The sequence below is a fragment of the Leucoraja erinacea genome, chromosome 30 (genome assembly GCF_028641065.1).
Source record: "Leucoraja erinacea ecotype New England chromosome 30, Leri_hhj_1, whole genome shotgun sequence".
Classification (NCBI taxonomy): Eukaryota; Metazoa; Chordata; class Chondrichthyes; order Rajiformes; family Rajidae; genus Leucoraja; species Leucoraja erinaceus.
In genome coordinates, this window is record NC_073406.1 from 3,749,133 (window position 1) to 3,768,516 (window position 19,384).

At 48.2% G+C, this 19,384-nt stretch overlaps 1 protein-coding gene across 1 annotated transcript in view; it reads right to left on the reverse strand.

The window, feature by feature from the left end:
- ano11 (anoctamin 11) overlaps positions 1 to 19,384 on the reverse strand; it is a 53,740-nt gene that overhangs the window by 24,358 nt on the left and 9,998 nt on the right. The window contains 9 exon segments of the mRNA XM_055659145.1: positions 494 to 631; positions 4,531 to 4,674; positions 6,065 to 6,161; positions 7,319 to 7,409; positions 12,532 to 12,697; positions 13,823 to 13,933; positions 15,551 to 15,608; positions 16,649 to 16,785; positions 18,736 to 18,843. Coding sequence (XP_055515120.1) covers positions 494 to 631; positions 4,531 to 4,674; positions 6,065 to 6,161; positions 7,319 to 7,409; positions 12,532 to 12,697; positions 13,823 to 13,933; positions 15,551 to 15,608; positions 16,649 to 16,785; positions 18,736 to 18,843 — 1,050 coding nt within the window.

Below are 19,384 nucleotides of genomic sequence, written 5' to 3' on the forward strand. Positions count from 1 at the left end.
CAACATCTACAACAACCTATCACCTGCAGACAAGCTACGCACAGACCAACGACAACAACCTCCGTCCACCCGCGACAAGCAACCGCCCTGTCGGTCAGCGGCAACTTAAGACAGTCGGTATCTGTCGCCGGTTGACGTAGGTGTTCGCCAACGGAAGTCAGCACCGGCGACTACCTCCTGGCGACAACCTACGACAGCACCTACGTCAGGAGAAGTCAAACTACGCTGATTGGCGTCAAGCTCACTGTCGCCGAAAAGTTTTGAACATTTCAAAATCCAGCGGCGACCAGAAAGACGCTCCGATTCTTTGGGCCGACTGATGAGACGACTCACGACCGTACGGGCGACACCATGTGGCGACAGCCTAATCGCTTAAAATAAATCGCCTAAGTGGGACAGGGGCATAACCCCCCCCCCCCCCCCGTGGATCTACACCAACTCTCTGAGACTTGGGAACGAGAGCGAACTAATGCAAATGTTTTTCCGATCTCACCATAATTATAATGACCATGGAGCCCGTGATGATGCGAGACGTGCGGTCTCTCTCGGGGAAGTGCGGCTCTTTGATCCCAGTGATCGGGTTCTGTTCCATCGCTGGGGCCATTGCCGCAAACTCCGGTCTCGGACGTTCCTGCGGGGGAGACAACTTGCGTTACAGAGCGGGTCTCATCGCTGGTAAATTCTCTCCGATAGAACACAGCGCAGAAACACGAAACACAGCACAGCGCAGGAACTAGCCATCCGGCCCTCATTGCAGCCACGTTAGACACAGAAATCTGGAGTAACTCAACCAGTCAGACAGCATCTCTGGAGAAAAGGAATAGGTGACGTTTTGGGTCAAGACCCTTCTTTAGATGCCTGTACGTGATCCATATCCCTCTATTCCCTACACTCCCAGGTCCCTCTCTTAAATGCCTCTTAAATGCCACCGTCATATCTGCGTCCACGCTCTGTTAAAACATTTGCCCCAGGACCAGGAATGGTGGCCGATTGGGAAAGGGGGAGATGCAGCGAGACCTGGGTGTCATGGTACACCAGTCATTGAAGGTAGGCATGCAGGTGCAGCAGGCAGTAAAGAAAGCGAATGGTATGTTAGCTTTCATTGCAAAAGGATTTGAGTATAGGAGCAGAGAGGTTCTACTGCAGTTGTACAGAGTCTTGGTGAGACCACACCTGGAGTATTGCGTACAGTTTTGGTCTCCAAATCTGAGGAAGGACATTATTGCCATAAAGGGAGTGCAGAGACGGTTCACCAGACTGATTCCTGGGATGTCAGGACTGTCTTATGAAGAAAGACTGGATAGACTTGGTTTATACTCTCTAGAATTTAGAAGATTGAGAGGGGATCTTATAGAAACTTACAAAATTCTTAAGGGGTTGGACAGGCTAGATGCAGGAAGATTGTTCCCGATGTTAGGGAAGTCCAGGACAAGGGGTCACAGCTTAAGGATAAAGGGGAAATCCTTTAAAACCGAGATGAGAAGAACTTTTTTCACACAGAGAGTGGTGAATCTCTGGAACTCTCTGCCGCAGAGGGTAGTTGAGGCCAGTTCATTGGCTATATTTAAGAGGGAGTTAGATGTGGCCCTTGTGGCTTAAGGGGATCAGGGGGTATGGAGAGAAGGCAGGTACGGGATACTGAGTTGGATGATCAGCCATGATCATATTGAATGGCGGCGCAGGCTCGAAGGGCCGAATGGCCTACTCCTGCACCTAATTTCTATGTCTATGTTTCTAAGTGACGTTTTGGGTCAAGACCCTTCTTTAGATGCCTGTACGTGATCCATATCCCTCTATTCCCTACACTCCCAGGTCCCTCTCTTAAATGCCACCATCATATCTGCGTCCACACTCTGTTAAAACATTTGCCCCAGGACCTCTCCTTTTTTTAAGGGCCTGTCCCACTTGCGAGATTTTTTTCGGCGACTGCCTGCACCCGTCATAGTCGCAGCAGGTCTCCGAAAATTTCCAACACGTTGAAAATCCAGCGGCGACCAGAACAAGGTACGACTCTTTGGGCGACAACTCACGACCGTACGGGCTTCACCCCGCCACATGTCGCCTGTACGTTCGTGAGTCGACTACTCAGTCGCCCAAAGAGTCGCAGCGTCTTTCTGGTCGCCGCTGGATTTTCAACATGTTGAACATTTTCAGCGACCTGTGACGGGTGCCGGCAGTCGCCGAAAAAGTTGCGTAAGTGGGACGGGCCCTTTAAACTTCCCCCCCCTCTCACATAGAAACATAGAAATTAGGTGCAGGAGTAGAGGCCATTCGGCCCTTTGAGCCTGCACCGCCATTCAATATGATCATGGCTGATCATCCAACTCAGTATCCCGTACCTGCCTTCTCTCCATACCCTCTGATCCCCTTAGCCACAAGGGCCACATCTAACTCCCTCTTAAATATAGCCAATGAACTGGCCTCAACTGGCCTCAAATAGGGCCGAAACCCAAAGGAAATAGGCAACGTTTCGGGTCGAAACCCGAAGGGTTTCGGGACGAAACGTTGCCTATTTCCTTCGCTCCATAGATGCTGCTGCACCCGCTGAGTTTTTGGCTGATCATCCAACTCAGTATCCCGTACCAGCCTTCTCTCCATACCCCCTGATCCCCTTAGTCACAAGGGCCACATCTAACTCCCTCTTAAATATAGCCAATGAACTGTGGCCTCGACTACCCTCTGCGGCAGAGAGTTCCAGAGATTCACCACTCTCTGTGTGAAAAAAGTTCTTCTCATCTCAGTTTTAAAGGATTTCCCCCTTATCCTTAAGCTGTGACCCCTTGTCCTGGACTTCCCCAACATCGGGAGCAATCTTCCTGCATCTAGCCTGTCCAACCCCTTAAGAATTTTGTAAGTTTCTATAAGATCCCCTCTCAATCACCTAAATTCTAGAGAGTATAAACCAAGTCTATCCAGTCTTTCTTCATAAGACAGTCTTGACATCCCAGGAATCAGTCTGGTGAACCGTCTCTGCACTCCCTCTATGGCAATAATGTCCTTCCTCAGATTTGGAGACCAAAACTGTACGCAATACTCCAGGTGTGGTCTCACCAAGACCCTGTACAACTGCAGTAGAACCTCCCTGCTCCTATACTCAAATCCTTTTGCAATGAAAGCCAACATACCATTCGCTTTCTTTACTGCCTGCTGCACCTGACAGGCCCTTTAAATCCCCCCCCCCCTCTCACCTCATAGCCACGCCCCCTAGTGATGGACATTTCCATCCTGGGAAAAAAGGTTGTGACTGTCTACCCCATCTCTGCCTCTCACAACTTTATATACTTCTATCAAGTCCCTCTCGACCTCCAAACCAAGTCTATCTCAACGCTGCCTGTAGCTGAAACTCTTCTCGAGACCAGAAATGTCACCCATCCCTTTTCTCCGCAGATGCTGCTTGACCCACCCGCTGAGTTACTCCAGCACTTTGTGTCCATCCCACAGCTTTAACCACAGGCCTTCATCCACAGGCCTCTTGCACCTTCTACATGGGTTATTTTTGTGCCAACACCACACTGTTCAAAGATTGCAATTTAAGTTTTTACGAACGCAAATGATGATACCTCGTGTGATTTTCCTTTAATTGGATAAATAAGCTCGTACTGTCCGTCGTTGAAAACATTAGCGACGCAGTGGCGCTGGTTTCCGATGGGAACGGTGACGGGCGCACCACACGTCTCTGCCCTCCAGTTCCTGCGGACTTCAGCCGCTGGAAGTATCGGATTTTGGTGTGTGTGTGTGTGCTTCATCATCGCTCCTTACAACGTTACGTACGACAGTGATCGCAACTTCTACTGCAGTGTGGATGGCCGTCAGCTCGCCAGGAGCTCATCCGCCCTTTGACAGGTCTTGTTTTTGGCCCTGCTTGGGGTCCACAGCCCCCCTCCTCACCTGGCAAACCAGGTGGAGGAGGCGGTTTAGTCGCCGTCTATCCAACCATGGAGCAGGTAGCACGAGATTACATGGTACCCGTGGCGGGGGGAACTCACCCCGACCTGAGCTGTGGTGGACAAAATTAGACTAGATACAACTGCCCAGTAGTAAACACTGTCCAGTCCAACATCGGCTCTGACCTTCCTTCCATCTATCGCAGTCACTGCCTCAAAAAGGCTGGCAGTATCATCAAGGACCCACACACCATCCTGGCCACACACTCATCTCCCTGCTACCTTCAGGTAGAAGGTACAGGAGCCTGAAGACTGCAACGACCAGGTTCAGGAATAGCTGCTTCCCCACAGCCATCAGGCTATTAAACTTGGCTCGGACAAAACTCTGACCATTAATAACCCATTATCTGTTATTTGCACTTTGATCAGTTTATTTATTCATGTGTGTGTATATTTATATAATGGTGTATGGACACACTGATCTGTTCTGTAGTCAATGCCTACTATGTTCTGTTGTGCTGAAGCAAAGCAAGAATTTTGATTGTCCGATCGGGGACACATGACAATAAACTCTCTTGAATCTTGAACTTGAACCAGATTTACAGATTAAATGAACCGACAAATGATGGCAATAGTCTGGCCTCACCTCCTCCTCCTCAAAGTTCATGCAGTCCCAGTGATGAGCCAACGTAGCATTCTTGCGCTTCCAATACTCCAGGAAGCTCACCGCCCAGAAGGACATGAAGATGCTGAAGAACACAGTCCCGGGATGGTCAAAGAGGTAACCCAGCTGGAGAGAGGGACAAGGAATTGTATTGTATTGTACAAATTTATTGTCATTGTCTCAATTAGAGACAACGAAATGAATTTCCCTTTACAGTCAGTATCATAAACATAAATAATAAATATTAAAACATATTTTAAAAAAAATAGAATTTAAAAAAAAGCACAAACACAGAAAGTCCACGACACAACACAACACAGTGGCACCAAGGTGAGGAAGGCACCATTGTCCAGCCAGCCTCCCCTCCGATCTTCCCAGATGTTCATCCGTGGTCCGGGGCCTTCCGAGCACCCGCAGTCGCCGCCCCGGGTGGCCCGAAGCAGCAACAAGCAAGTCAAAGCGGAGGACATCCCCATAGATGCAACAAACTGCCCATGCAGCTCGTCAAAGAGCTCATCGTTCTCATCGAGTCGACAGACTGAATCAGTGATACCGAATATTAGACGCACACAGTCTCTTGCCCAGAGTAGGGGAATCGGGGACCAGAGGACATAGGTTTAAGGTGAATGAGAAAAGATTTAATAGGAATTAATCTGGAACTCTCTGCCACAGAGGGTAGTTGAGGCCAGTTCATTGGCTATATTTAAGAGGGAGTTAGATGTGGCCCTTGTGGCCAAGGGGATCAGAGGGTTTGGAGAGAAGGCAGGTACGGGATACTGAATTGGGTGATCAGCCATGATCATATTAAATGGCGGTGCAAAGGGCCGAATGGCCTGTTTCTATGTTTCTATGAATCCGAGGGGTAACCTTTTCCACTTTTCCCAGGGTGGTGGGTGTATGGAACAAGCTGCCAGAGGAGGTAGTTGAGGCTGGGACTATCCCAACGTTTACAAAACAGTTGGACAGGTACATGGATATGACAGGTTTGGAGGGATATGGACCAAGCGCAGGCAGGTGGGATGAGTGTAGCTGGGACATGTCGGCTGATGTGGACAAGTTGGGCCTGTTTCCATGCTGTATCACTCCATGACTCCACGACAAAATGACGACACACACACACACACACACACACAGGCACACACACACACACACACACACACACACACACGCACACACGCACACACACACAGACACACACACAGACACACACACACACACACACACACACACACACACACACACACACACACACACGCACACACACACACACACACAGACACACACACAGGCACACACACACACACACACACACACACACACACACACACACACACACACACACACACGCACATACACACACACACACACACACACACACACAGGCACACACACACACGCACACACACAGACACACACACACAGGCACATACACACACACACACACACAGGCACATACAGGCACACACACACACACACACACACACAGGCAACGCTATCATAGTGTTAGAAGACGTACTTTAGCCATAGAACAGATCTCGGAGATATTCCAGGTGTCACAGCTTTCACAGAGAGGACACATGAGGTGCTGAGTGCTGGTGTTACAAATCTGCTCCCTGTAAGAAGCGAAACACAAGGTTAATTAGTGCACAGTCTCTCTGCACACACAGCGCATGCACCAGTATGGTCTCATGCACAAGTCCAGACAGCTGGGGTACATGGACACACTCGGCTAATGATGTATGATTATGATCTGCACAATTGTGAGAAAAGACACAATTAATGACATGACCCCTGACAGCATTGATGTACAGAGGGGTCCTAGAGTCCAAGTCCATAACTGCATGAAATCGGCAACTGAAGTGGAAAGAGCAGCAACAAAGGCGCATGGACTGCTTGCTTGCATTAGTTGGGGCTTTGAGAATCATCATCATATGCGATCACTCGAAACGAGTATGACTGTCCTCTCATGGAGGATGCCTGTGCGTGACTTTGTTTAATAGACAATAGACAATAGGTGCAAGAGGAGGCCATTCGGCCCTTCAAGCCGGCACCACCATTCAATGTGATCATGGCTGATCGTCCCCTATCAATAACCCGTTCCTGCCTTCTCCCCATATCCCTTGATTCCACTAGCCCCTAGAGACCTATCTAACTCTCTCTTAAATCCATCCAGTGACTTGGCCTCCACTGCCCGCTGTGGCAGGGAATTCCACAAATTCACACAACTCTCTGGGTGAAAAAGTTTTTTCTCACCTCAGTCGTAAATGACCTCCCCTTTATTCTAAGACTGTGGGTGTGTGGCCCCTGGTTCTGGACTCGCCCAACATTGGGAACATTTGTCCCGCAGAGACAGCAGCCTGGCTGCTCAACACCCGGCTTGAGATCAAACTATTGCTTTGGTTTATGTTCCATTCGCAAGAAGAAGTAGATAGGAGAAGATGTAATTTACGGCGATGTCAGCTTACCGATTTTACAATCAACTTGTGATACTTTTTATTTCTTGACAGTAAATGGTGCTCATAAAGATGTGCACATTAATAATTAACAACATCAAACAGCCACATCGCAACCTCAAGACTTTCATCCCAGGCCATCCATTGGGGGAAGAAGGCTACATGAGTTGCGAGTCTGGAATCTTGCGAGAGTTATTCCCTCCTCTGAGACCGAGGAGTCTCTCAGACTGTTCCGAGTCTGTTAAGAGACTGTTAAAACCTGACCCCCAGCGGGAGTTTTGCGCAGTTCCCGCGCTTCCTTTGTCCAGTTGACTTACGCGGACTTGTTGGTGTTCATCGACATCAGCCCGGAGATGAAGACAAACGTCCCAACCAGGGCAGCAGGAAGAAGCCACGCGGTGTAAAAACCTGCAGAGTGGAAGAGCAGAGATTGGAAAGTTAGATAAACTTCCCAATTGTCCCTTACTTACATAATCAGTGGGATTGTTTTATACAATAACAGCGCCTGGTGCCGGGGATCAGTGCAATCAAAGGAAGTCACCTCCCACTTACAAAATTCTTAAGGGGTTGAACAGGCTAGATGCAGGAAGATTGCTCCCGATGTTGGGGAAGTCCAGGACAAGGGGTCACAGCTTAAGGATAAGGGGGAAATCCTTTAAAACCGAGATGAGAAGAACTTTTTTCACACAGAGAGTGGTGAATCTCCGGAACTCTCTGCCACAGAGGGTAGTTGAGGCCAGTTCATTGGCTATATTTAAGAGGGAGTTAGATGTGGCCCTTGTGGCTAAGGGGATCAGAGGGTTTGGAGAGAAGGCAGGTACGGGATACTGAGTTGGATGATCAGCCATGATCATATTGAATGGCGGTGCAGGCTCGAAGGGCCGAATGGCCTCTACTCCTGCACCTAATTTCTATGTTTCTATGTTTCTATTACACCAGCCACAAAAAACTCTGACAATTCTTCCAGAGAAAGGAAAGTCACAAAGACTGCTGATCAACTTTGCTGTACGAGTTGTGAGCCTGTGGAATTCTCTGCCTCAGAGGGCGGTGGAGGCAGGTTCTCTGGATGCTTTCAAGAGAGAGCTTGATAGGGCTCTTAAAAATAGCGGAGTCAGGGGATATGGGGAGGAGGCAGGAACGGGGTACTGATTGGGGATGATCAGCCATGATCACATTGAACCCTATCACTTTGAACCAGCACCGCCATTCAATGTGATCATGGCTGATCATCCACAATCAGTACCCCGTTCCTGCCTTCTCCCCATATCCCTCGACTCTGCTATCTTTAAGAGCTCTATCTAGCTCTCTCTTGAAAGTATCCAGAGAACCGGCCTCCACCGCCCTCTGAGGAAGAGAATTCCACAGACTCACAACTCTCCGTGTCAAAAAGTATTTCCTCATCTCTGTTCTAAATGGCTTACCCCTTATTCTTAAACTGTGGCCCCCTGGTTCTGGACTCTCCCCAACATACAGAACATGTTTCCTGCCTCTTGCGTGTCCAAACCCTTAACAATCTTATGTTCCAATTAGATCCCCTCTCATCCTTCTAAACTCCAGAGTATACAAGCCCACTCGTGTTCAAGAAGGAACTGCAGATGCTGGAAACTCGAAGGTACACAAAAGTGCTGGAGAGACTCAGCGGGTGCAACAGCATCTATGGAGCGAAGGAAATAGGCAACGTTTCGGGCTGAAACCCGAAAGGGTTTCGGCATGAAACGTTGCCTATTTCCAACGTTGCCTATTTCCTTCGCTCCATATATGCTGCCTCACCCGCTGAGTTTCTCCAGCATTTTTGTCCACCTTACCCGAGATATCATCAGAGCATTGAGTATAGAATTTGGGATGTAATGTTAAAATTGTACAAGGCATTGGTGAGGCCAATTCTGGAGTATGGTGTACAATTTGGTCGCCTAATTATAGGAAGGATGTCAACAAAATAGAGCGAGTACAGAGGAGATTTACTAGAATGTTGCCTGGGTTTCATAAGTTACAGAGAAAGGTTGAACAAGTTCGGGCTTTATTCTTTGGAGCGCAGAAGGTTAAGGGGGGACTTGATAGAGGTTTTTAAAATGATGAGAGGGATAGACAGAGTTGACGTGGAAAAGCTTTCCCACTGAGAGTAGGGAAGATTCAAAAAAGGGGACATTACTTGACAATTAAGGGACTGAAGTTTAGGGGTAACATGAGGGGGAACTTCTTTACTCAGAGAGTGGTAGCTGTAATGAGCTTCCAGTGAAGGTGGTGGAGGCAGGTTCGATTTTATCATTTAAAAATAAATTGGATAGTTATATGGATGGGAAGGGAATGGAGGGTTATGGTCTGAGCGCAGGTATATGGGACTAGGGGAGATTATGTGTTCGGCACGGACTAGAAGGGTCGAGATGGCCTGTTTCCGTGCTGTAATTGTTATATGGTTATATGGTTATATCCTTTAGGATGCCCGGATATCAACAGCATCTAGGGAGCGAAGGAAATAGGCAACGTTTCGGGCCGAAACCCGGAAGGGTTTCGGCCCGAAACGTTGCCTATTTCCAACGTTGCCCATTTCCTTCGCTCCACATAGACGCTGCTGCACCCGCTGAGTTTCTCCAGCATTTTTGTCTACCTTCGATTTTCCAGCATCTGCAGTTCCTTCTTAAACAAAGTTCCTACCTTAAATTTAAACTGTGGTAATGTGAAGGCTATTCCATGCTATAATTGTGCGGGGGGAAGCATGAATTGCTGTACATACACATCTGTCTTGGTAACCTGTCCTTGATGAAGCCGCTGGCCTTGCCGAGGCAGCGTGAGGTGCAGATGGAGCCCGCGGAAGGGAGGTCGGTCTGTGCGAGTTGTCTGGGCTGCGTCCACATTTTGCAACTATTTTTCTCTCCCTCTCTCTCTCTCTCTCTCGCTGGTTGATGCAAAAGTACAGTATTATCTGTCCCAATTGTGCCGGAGGCAAGCAGAGTCGAGCAAACACGCACTGCGGGCAGGTTCAGTCATGTGTATCTTCTTCCGCATGGCACTGCCAAAGTCAGGCAGGCAGCAGCTTACTCTTTGAGCTGCGGAAACATTCGTTTTAGAGCCTTTTCTGTTGCTGCCCCGGCACTCTGGAACACCTTGCCGCTGCAGATCAGACAGGCCCCTTCACTGTCCATCTTTAAATCCTCCCTAAAAACTCACTTTTATTCACTGGCTTTCGACACTGGCTGAGACATTGTTCCTGTTTTAGTGCTTTTAATGTCTTTTAATTTTTTACTGTTTTTACAGTCCTGTCGTCTTAATGGTTTTAGTAGTTTGTAATAACTTTTGTTGATTTCCCATGTACAGCACTTTGTGGTAACTGATGTTGTCTAAAAGCGCTTTATAAATAAAGTTATTATTATTATTATTATTATTACCTTCGACTTGAGAAACGCAGCGCGGAAACAGGCCCTGCAGCCCGCCGAGTCCGCGCTGACCAGTGGTCCCCCCTACATGGGGGGGGGGGCGATTTACAATTTTACCGAAGCCAATTAGCCTGCAAACCTGTGCGTCTTAGGGATGTGGGAGGAAACCGGAGCACCCGGAGAAAATCCGCGTGGTCACAGGGAGAACGTGCAAACTCTGTACAGACAGCGTCCGTGGTCAGTATCGAACTCGGGTCTCTGGCGCTGCGAGGCAGCAGCTCCACCCGCTGCGCTGCTTTGGAATCATATTGCATTCTACACAACGTGGAACCAAAGATTTAGGCCTGGTTACATTTATCATTTAGCCTGGAGAGTCCTCACTCAGTTAAGATCAGAGGGGGGGAATTTCCGCTCTCACTTGTAAAAAGTCAACCGTTTCTGTTTTGTTTAGTTTAGAGATACAGCGCGGAAATAGGCGTTTTGGCCAATCAGATCCGTGCCGACCAGCGATCCACGCACGTTAATACACACAATCCTACACTCGCTAGGGACAATGTTGCCTGGGTTTCAGCAACTAAGTTACAGAGAAAGGTTGAACAAGTTAGGGCTTTATTCTTTGGAGCTCAGAAGGTTAAGGGGAGACTTGATAGAGGTTTTTTAAATGATGAGAGGGATAGACAGAGTTGACGTGGAAAAGCTTTTCCCACTGAGAGGAGGGAAGATTCAAACAAGGGGACATGACTGGGGAATTAAGGGACTGAAGTTTAGGGGTAACATGAGGGGGAACTTCTTTACTCAGAGAGTGGTAGCTGTGTGGAATGAGCTTCCAGTGAAGGTGGTGGAGGCAGGTTCGTTTTTATCATTTAAAAATAAATTGGATAGTTATATGGCTGGGAAGGGAATGGAGGGTTATGGTCTGAGCGCAGGTAGATGGGACTAGGGGAGATTATGTGTTCGGCACGGACTAGAAGGGTCGAGATGGCCTGTTTCCGTGCTGTAATTGTTATATGGTTATACGGTTAATTGTTTTTACATTTATTTACCAAGCCAATTTGCCTACATACTTGAAGGTGCACAAAAATGCTGGAGAAACTCAGCGGGTGCAGCAGCATCTATGGAGCGAAGGAAATAGGCAACGTTTCGGGCCGAAACTCTTCCGAGTTTCGGCCCGAAACGTTACTATTTCCGTCGGGTTTCGGCCCGAAACGTTACCTATTTCCTTCGCTCCATAGATGCTGCTGCATCCGCTGAGTTTCTCCAGCATTTTTGTCTACCTTCGATTTTCCAGCATCTGCAGTTCCTTCTTAAATACCTACTTAAATACTTGCCCGTGTTTGGAGCGTGGGAGGAAACCGACAGGCCTTGGAGAAAACCCAAGCAGGTCGCGGGGAGAACTTACAAAGCGCTGTAAGGCGACAACTCTACCGCTGCGCCACCACACAAACATTCTTGCGTGTTTCAATAGACAATAGACAATAGGTGCAGGAGTAGAGGCCATTTGGCCCTTCGAGTCAGCACCGCCATTCAATGTGATCATGGCTGATCATCCCCAATCAGTACCCCGTTCCTGCCTTCTCCCCATATCCCCTGACTCCACTATTTTCAAGAGCCCCATCCAGCTCTCTCTTGAAAGCATCCAGAGAACCAGCCTCCACCGCCCTCTGAGGCAGAGAATTCCACAGACTCACCACTCTCTGTGAGAAAAAGTGTTTCCTCGTCTCCATTCTAAATGGCTTACTCCTTATTGCATAGAAACATAGAAACAAGATGCAGGAGTAGGCCATTCGGCCCATCGAGCCTGCACCGCCATTCAATATGATCATGGCTGATCATCCAACTCAGTATCCCGACCTGCCTTCTCTCCATACCCCCTGATCCCTTTAGCCACAAGGGCCACATCTAACTCCCTCTTAAATATAGCCAATGAACTGTGGCCTCAACTACCTTCTGTGGCAGAGAGTTCCACAGATTCACCACTCTCTGTGTGAAAAATGTTTTTCTCAACTCGGTCCTAAATGATTTCCCCCTTATCCTTAAACTGTGTGACCCCTTGCCCTGGACTTCCCCAACATTGGGAACAATCTTCCCACATCTAGCCTGTCCAACCCTTTAATTCTTAGTCACTTTATCCCCAGGAATCGATAGAATGAGGAACTCACCCAGCCAGGCAAAGTAGATGGCAATCTTCTCCCCAAAGTACTCTCGGATGTGATCGAGTGGTTGATACTTGTACCACTTGGACCAGCGCGCCCAGTTCATGTACAGAATCTGCCGAGGGTTCAGATCTTCTGCAGGGACGTCGTATTCAGGCAACTCAAATGGGCCCTACATAGAGCACAAACATACCAGGAGTCACCGCACAAACAGGCCATGGGTATTGAGAGATCACGAGAGTGTAACATTTTACTGTTGTGTGGTGTCATTTTTAAATTGCGGTTTTTTTTCCCTTTTTCTTCCCTCCCACAAATATGTAATATGTGAACATGTGATTCTGTTCCATTCTGTTTGTAGTTTGTTTGTTTTTTGCACGATCCGCGAGCATCGCCATTTTTCATTTCACTGCTCATCTCGTATGTGTACGTGACGAATAAACCTGACTTGACTTGACTATAGCCAAATGGATGCTTTGTGTACAGAAGCTGAGAGAGGGAATGTGTAGGAAGGAACTGCAGATGCTGGTTTAAACCGAGGATGGACACAAAAATGCTGGAGCAACTCAGCGGGGCAGGGCAGCATCTCTGGAGAGAAGGAACGGGTGACGTTTCAGGATGGGTCTGATGAAGGGTTTCAACCCAAAACATCACCTATTCCGTTCTTGGAGAAAACCCAAGCAGGTCGCGGGGAGAACTTACAAAGCGCTGTAAGGCAACAGCTCTACCTCTGCGCCACCACACAAACATTCTTGCGTGTTTCAATAGACAATAGGTGCAGGAGTAGAGGCCATTTGGCCCTTCGAGCCAGCACCGCCATTCAATGTGATCATGGCTGATCGTCCCCAATCAGTACCCCGTTCCTGCCTTCTCCCCATATCCCCTGACTCCACTATTTTCAAGAGCCCTATCCAGCTCTCTCTTGAAAGCATCCAGAGAACCAGCCTCCACCGCCCTCTGAGGCAGAGAATTCCACAGACTCACCACTCTCTGTGAGAAAAAGTGTTTCCTCGTCTCCGTTCTAAATGGCTTACTCCTTATTGCATAGAAACATAGAAACAAGATGCAGGAGTAGGCCATTCCGTTTCTCCACAGACGCTGCCCGACCCGCTGAGTTATTCCAGTCTATTGCGGGCATCGTCTGAGGGAGAGGGAGTTGGGTGGAGAAGAAATGAGCCGAGGTAATTCCAGGCTGCAGTTGGCAGGCAGCCAGTTGCTGGAGACTGTCGTATCCCTCATCACTCTTTTTAATAATACAATTTTGTACATATATATTTAGCGTTCCTATACAGGCCGTTACCTCGTGCAGAGGGAAGGCTGAGGCGAAGACTCGTTCATTTAGCAAGCGGTCGATTCCAATTTCTGCTCGTTTTCTCTTCCCGTACACAGAGGTGGCCAGGATTTCGTACACCTGAAACACACAGCGACTCGCATTCAGGTGACAGCATCGAGCCAAACGTCCACAGCCCCCGGCGAGATTCCCATGGTTAGGTCAGCCTGGTTATAGACAATAGACAATAGGTGCAGGAGTAGGCCATTCGGCCCTTCAAGCCAGCACCGCCATTCACAGCAAAAGGATTTGAGTATAGGAGCAGGGAGGTTCTACTGCAGTTGTACAGGGTCTTGGTGAGACCACACCTGGAGTATTGCGTACAGTTTTGGTCTCCTAATCTGAGGAAAGACATTCTTCATAGCAAAAGGATTTGAGTCTAGGAGCAGGGAGGTTCTACTGCAGTTGTACAGGGTCTTGGTGAGACCACACCTGGAGTATTGCGTACAGTTTTGGTCTCCTAATCTGAGGAAAGACATTCTTCATAGCAAAAGGATTTGAGTCTAGGAGCAGGGAGGTTCTACTGCAGTTGTACAGGGTCTTGGTGAGACCACACCTGGAGTATTGCGTACAGTTTTGGTCTCCAAATCTGAGGAAGGACATTATTGCCATAGAGGGAATGCAGAGAAGGTTCACCAGACTGATTCCTGGGATGTCAGGACTGTCTTATGAAGAAAGACTGGATAGACTTGGTTTATACTCTCTAGAATTTAGGAGATTGAGAGGGGATCTTATAGAAACTTACAAAATTCTTAAGGGGTTGGACAGGCTAGATGCAGGAAGATTGCTCCCGATGTTGGGGAAGTCCAGGACGAGGGGTCACAGCTTAAGGATAAGGGGGAAATCCTTTAAAAACGAGATGAGAAGAACTTTTTTCACACAGAGAGTGGTGAATCTCCGGAACTCTCTGCCACAGAGGGTAGTCGAGGCCACAGTTCATTGGCTATATTTAAGAGGGAGTTAGATGTGGCCCTTGTGGCTAAGGGGATCAGAGGGTATGGAGAGAAGGTAGGTACGGGATACTGAGTTGGATGATCAGCCAAAAACTCAGCGGGTGCAGCAGCATCTATGGAGCGTAGGAAATAGGCAACGTTTCGTCCCGAAACCCTTCGGGTTTCGACCCGAAACGTTGCCTATTTCCTTTGGGTTTCGGCCCTATTTGTGGCCAGTTGAGGCCAGTTCATTGGCTATATTTAAGAGGGAGTTAGATGTGGCCCTTGTGGCTAAGGGGATCAGAGGGTATGGAGAGAAGGCAGGTACGGGATACTGAGTTGGATGATCAGCCATGATCATATTGAATGGCGGTGCAGGCTCGAAGGGCCGAATGGCCTCTACTCCTGCACCTAATTTCTATGTTTCTATGTTTCACTGTGGTATTGGCTGATCATCCCCAATCAGTGCCCCGTTCCTGCCTTCTCTCCCTATACCCCCTATTTTTAAGAGCCAGTTTGGTGTGGGCATTGGGGAAGATGGGGACTGACTAAGAGGCACAAGGCCGTGATGACAAATCAACACAGCAGTGAGTTCATGAAAGAACTGGTGTGTATATCCGGTGTGAACAGGGCTGGAGAGCCTGCTGACTGGGTGGAGTCATTTGCGATGTTACTGGGCGCTGCCCTCTTCATAGTCCTGGATAGGTTTAAGTTTCAGTTTTTTTCCCCCCTCCCCCCACCTTTACAGTTTCCCAAACAAACTTACAACCCGGTGCCGCTGTGTGTTGGTGAAGTACGTGTCGTGATCGTCGCTTCTCAAAAACCTAGGACAACAAAAGCAAAATGTAAACTTGACCTGCACAAGGGGTGCCGTCTCAAATTGGACGTGACGTCTCTTGGGTGATTTTCCACCCGACCCGACCACAATAAAACTGTTCCTGATGGTCACGGGGTCCATATAACCATATAACAATTACAGCACGGAAACAGGCCATCTCGGCCCTACAAGTCCGTGCCGAACAAATTTTTTTCCCCTTTAGTCCCACCTGCCTGCACTCATACCATAACCCTCCATTCCCTTCTCATCCATATGCCTATCCAATTTATTTTTAAATGATACCAATGAACCTGCCTCCACCACTTCCACTGGGAGCTCATTCCACACCGCTACCACTCTCTGTGTAAAGAAGTTCCCCCTCATATTACCCCTAAACTTCTGTCCCTTAATTCTGAAGTCATGTCCTCTTGTTTGAATCTTCGCTATTCTCAAAGGGAAAAGCTTGTCCACATCAACTTTGTCTATCCCTCTCATCATTTTGTGGACCTCTATCAGGTCCCCCCTTAACCTTCTGCGCTCCAGAAAATAAAGACCTAACTTATTCAACCTATCTCTGTAACTTAGTTGTTGAAACCCGGGCAACATTCTAGTAAATCTCCTCTGTACTCTCTCTATTTTGTTGACATCCTTAAAAGCAGTCAGATTCAGCCCAGGTCAGATGCTCAATAAATGACAACAACCAATTCATACCTTCAATAATGTTATTTATATAGCACATTTTTAGTCAACTTGCATTGACCCCAAAGTGCTTCACATAATTACATTACATTTACACACAGGCAAAGGTGGGTGAAGTATCTTGCCCAAGGACACAACGACAGTATGCACTCCAAGCGGGATTCGAACCGGCTACCTTCCGGTCGCCAGCCGAACACTTAGCCCATTGTGCCATCTGTCGTACTACACGAATATATCTCCACAGCGTGTCCTTCCTTCAGCGTCCAACTAGACTCTCACAGAAAGACCATTGGAAAGGACCATCTTCTTTCCCCCCCCCCCACACACACCTCCCCCCCAACCGCTTACTTGTCGAGCTTCGATTTGCGGAAGGCGCAGGTGTAGTAGTCCACGGGCCTGTTGGCAACGTGTTCGGACAGGATGTTTGGGATATTGAGCTTCCTCAGCATTTCCTCAGATGAATTAAGGCAGGGATTAGGCTGAGCCTGCGGACAGAGCAGAGGATGCTGAGACAGAGGCTTGGCCAAAATGTCCACTGAACAAAACCGCGGCAATGGCCAGACAAAGGGGTGTAGAAGTCGGGATGTTATGCTGCAGTTGTACAAGACGTTGGTCAGGTTGCATTTGAAGGACTGTGTTCAGTTTTAGTCGCCCTGATGTAGGAAGGGTGCGAGTAAGCTGGAAAGAGTGACAATAGACGATAGACAATAGGTGCAGGAGTAGAGGCCATTCGGCTCTTCGAGCCAGCACTGCCATTCAATGTGATCATGGCTGATCATCCCCAATCAGTACCTCATTCCCGCCTTCTCCCCATATCCCCTGACTCCGCTATAGAAACATAGAAATTAGGTGCAGGAGTAGGCCATTCAGCCCTTCGAGCCTGCACCGCCATTCAATATGATCATGGCTGATCATCCAACTCAGTATCCCGTACCTGCCTTCTCTCCATACCCTCTGATCCCCTTAGCCACAAGGGCCACATCTAAGTCCCTCTTAAATATAGCCAATGAACTGTGGCCTCAACTACCCTCTGCGGCAGAGAGTTCCAGAGACTCACCACTCTCTGTGTGAAAAAAGTTCTTCTTATCTCGGTTTTAAAGGATTTCCCCTTATCCTTAAGCTGTGACCCCTTGTCCTGGACTTCCCCAACATCGGGAGCAATCTTCCTGCATCTAGCCTGTCCAACCCCTTAAGAATTTTGTAAGTTTCTATAAGATCCCCTCTCAATCTTCTAAATTCTAGAGAGTATAAACCAAGTCTATCCAGTCTTTCTTCATAAGACAGTCCTGACATCCCAGGAATCAGTCTGGTGAACCGTCTCTGCACTCCCTCTATGGCAATAATGCCCTTCCTCAGATTTGGAGACCAAAACTGTACGCAATACTCCAGGTGTGGTCTCACCAAGACCCTGTACAACTGCAGTAGAACCTCTCTGCTCCTATACTCAAATCCTTTTGCAATGAAAGCTAACATACCATTCGCTTTCTTTACTGCCTGCTGCACCTGCATGCCTACCTTCAATGACTGGTGTACCATGACACCCAGGTCTCGCTGCATCTCCCCCTTTCCCAATCGGCCACCATTTAGATAATAATAGAGTATAAACCAAGTCTATCCAGTCTTTCTTCATAAGACAGTCCTGACATCCCAGGAATCAGTTTATTTAAGAGTCCTATCTAGCTCTCTCTTGAAAGTATCCAGAGAAGCGGCCTCTGAGGCAGAGAATTCCACAGGCTCACCACTCTCTTGTGAGAAAAAGTGTTTCCTCGTCTCTATTCTAAATGGCTTACTCCTGATTCTTAAACTGTGTGTGGCCCCTGGTTCTGGACTCCTCCTGACATCGGGTATTCCGTGCTGTACCACTCTACAACTGGAGAGTGAGTTGCCTCCAAAAGCCAGAGGAGCAAAGCAGACAAAGGCCGGAGGAGGAGTGATGTGGGAAACGGAGGCTCCGAGGAATGTTGAATGCATCCTGGACAAGGATTGTAATATAGCATGTAAGAAGGAACTGCAGGTGCTGGAAAATCGAAGGTGGACAAAAGTGCTGGAGGAACTCAGCGGGTGCAGCAGCATCTATGTGGAGCGAAGGAAATAGGCAACGTTTCGGGCCGAAACCCAGAAGGGTTTCGGCCCGAAACGTTACCTATTTCCTATAGTGGAGATTGTTCAACTCTTTGCATGGAGCGAAGGAAATAGGCAACGTTGCCTATTTCCTTCGTTCCATAGATGCTGCTGCACCTGCTGAGTTCCTCCAGCACTTTTGTCTACCTTGTACTTTAGTAGTTTACATAGTATGTTTGTTTTTGTCTTGTGCAATGGTGGTGGCTTCCGTTTTGTTTTATTGTGTTGTAAATACTATTTTAATATTTGAATAAATATTTTTAAATTAAAAAAAAACATGATGCATGCACCACAAATGTCCAGTCCACACAGACCTGTAGCGGTGCCCGCATACACAGCTCCTCTGCGTAGTACACCAGCACGTCCCAGGGCGCGCTCAGCTTCATGTAATGGATGCTCTTCCTCTCACTCACAGTCTCATCCTGCATCGGGTAGAGAGACAGAGAGCTCCCTCAATACGGTGGCATCACGTGCAGAGTGCCCGAAACACACACGCGTGCGTGCACACACACACGCACACACGCAAACGCACGCACACACACACACATACACGCACACACACAGACACACACACACACGAACACACACGCGCACACACACAGAAACACGGACACATATACACACATGCACACACACACATACACGCACACACGCACACAGACACACACACGCGCACACACACACAGACAGTCACAGACGGACACACACACACACTCACACCCACACACACACACACACCCACTCCCCTATATACACACACACACTGACACACGCGCACACACACACACACACACACACAGACACATACACACACACACACACACACACACACGCACACATGCACACACACACATACACACACAAACATACAGACACAGACACACACACACAGACACAGACACACACACACACACACATACACACAGACACACACACACACCAACACTCACACACACACACACA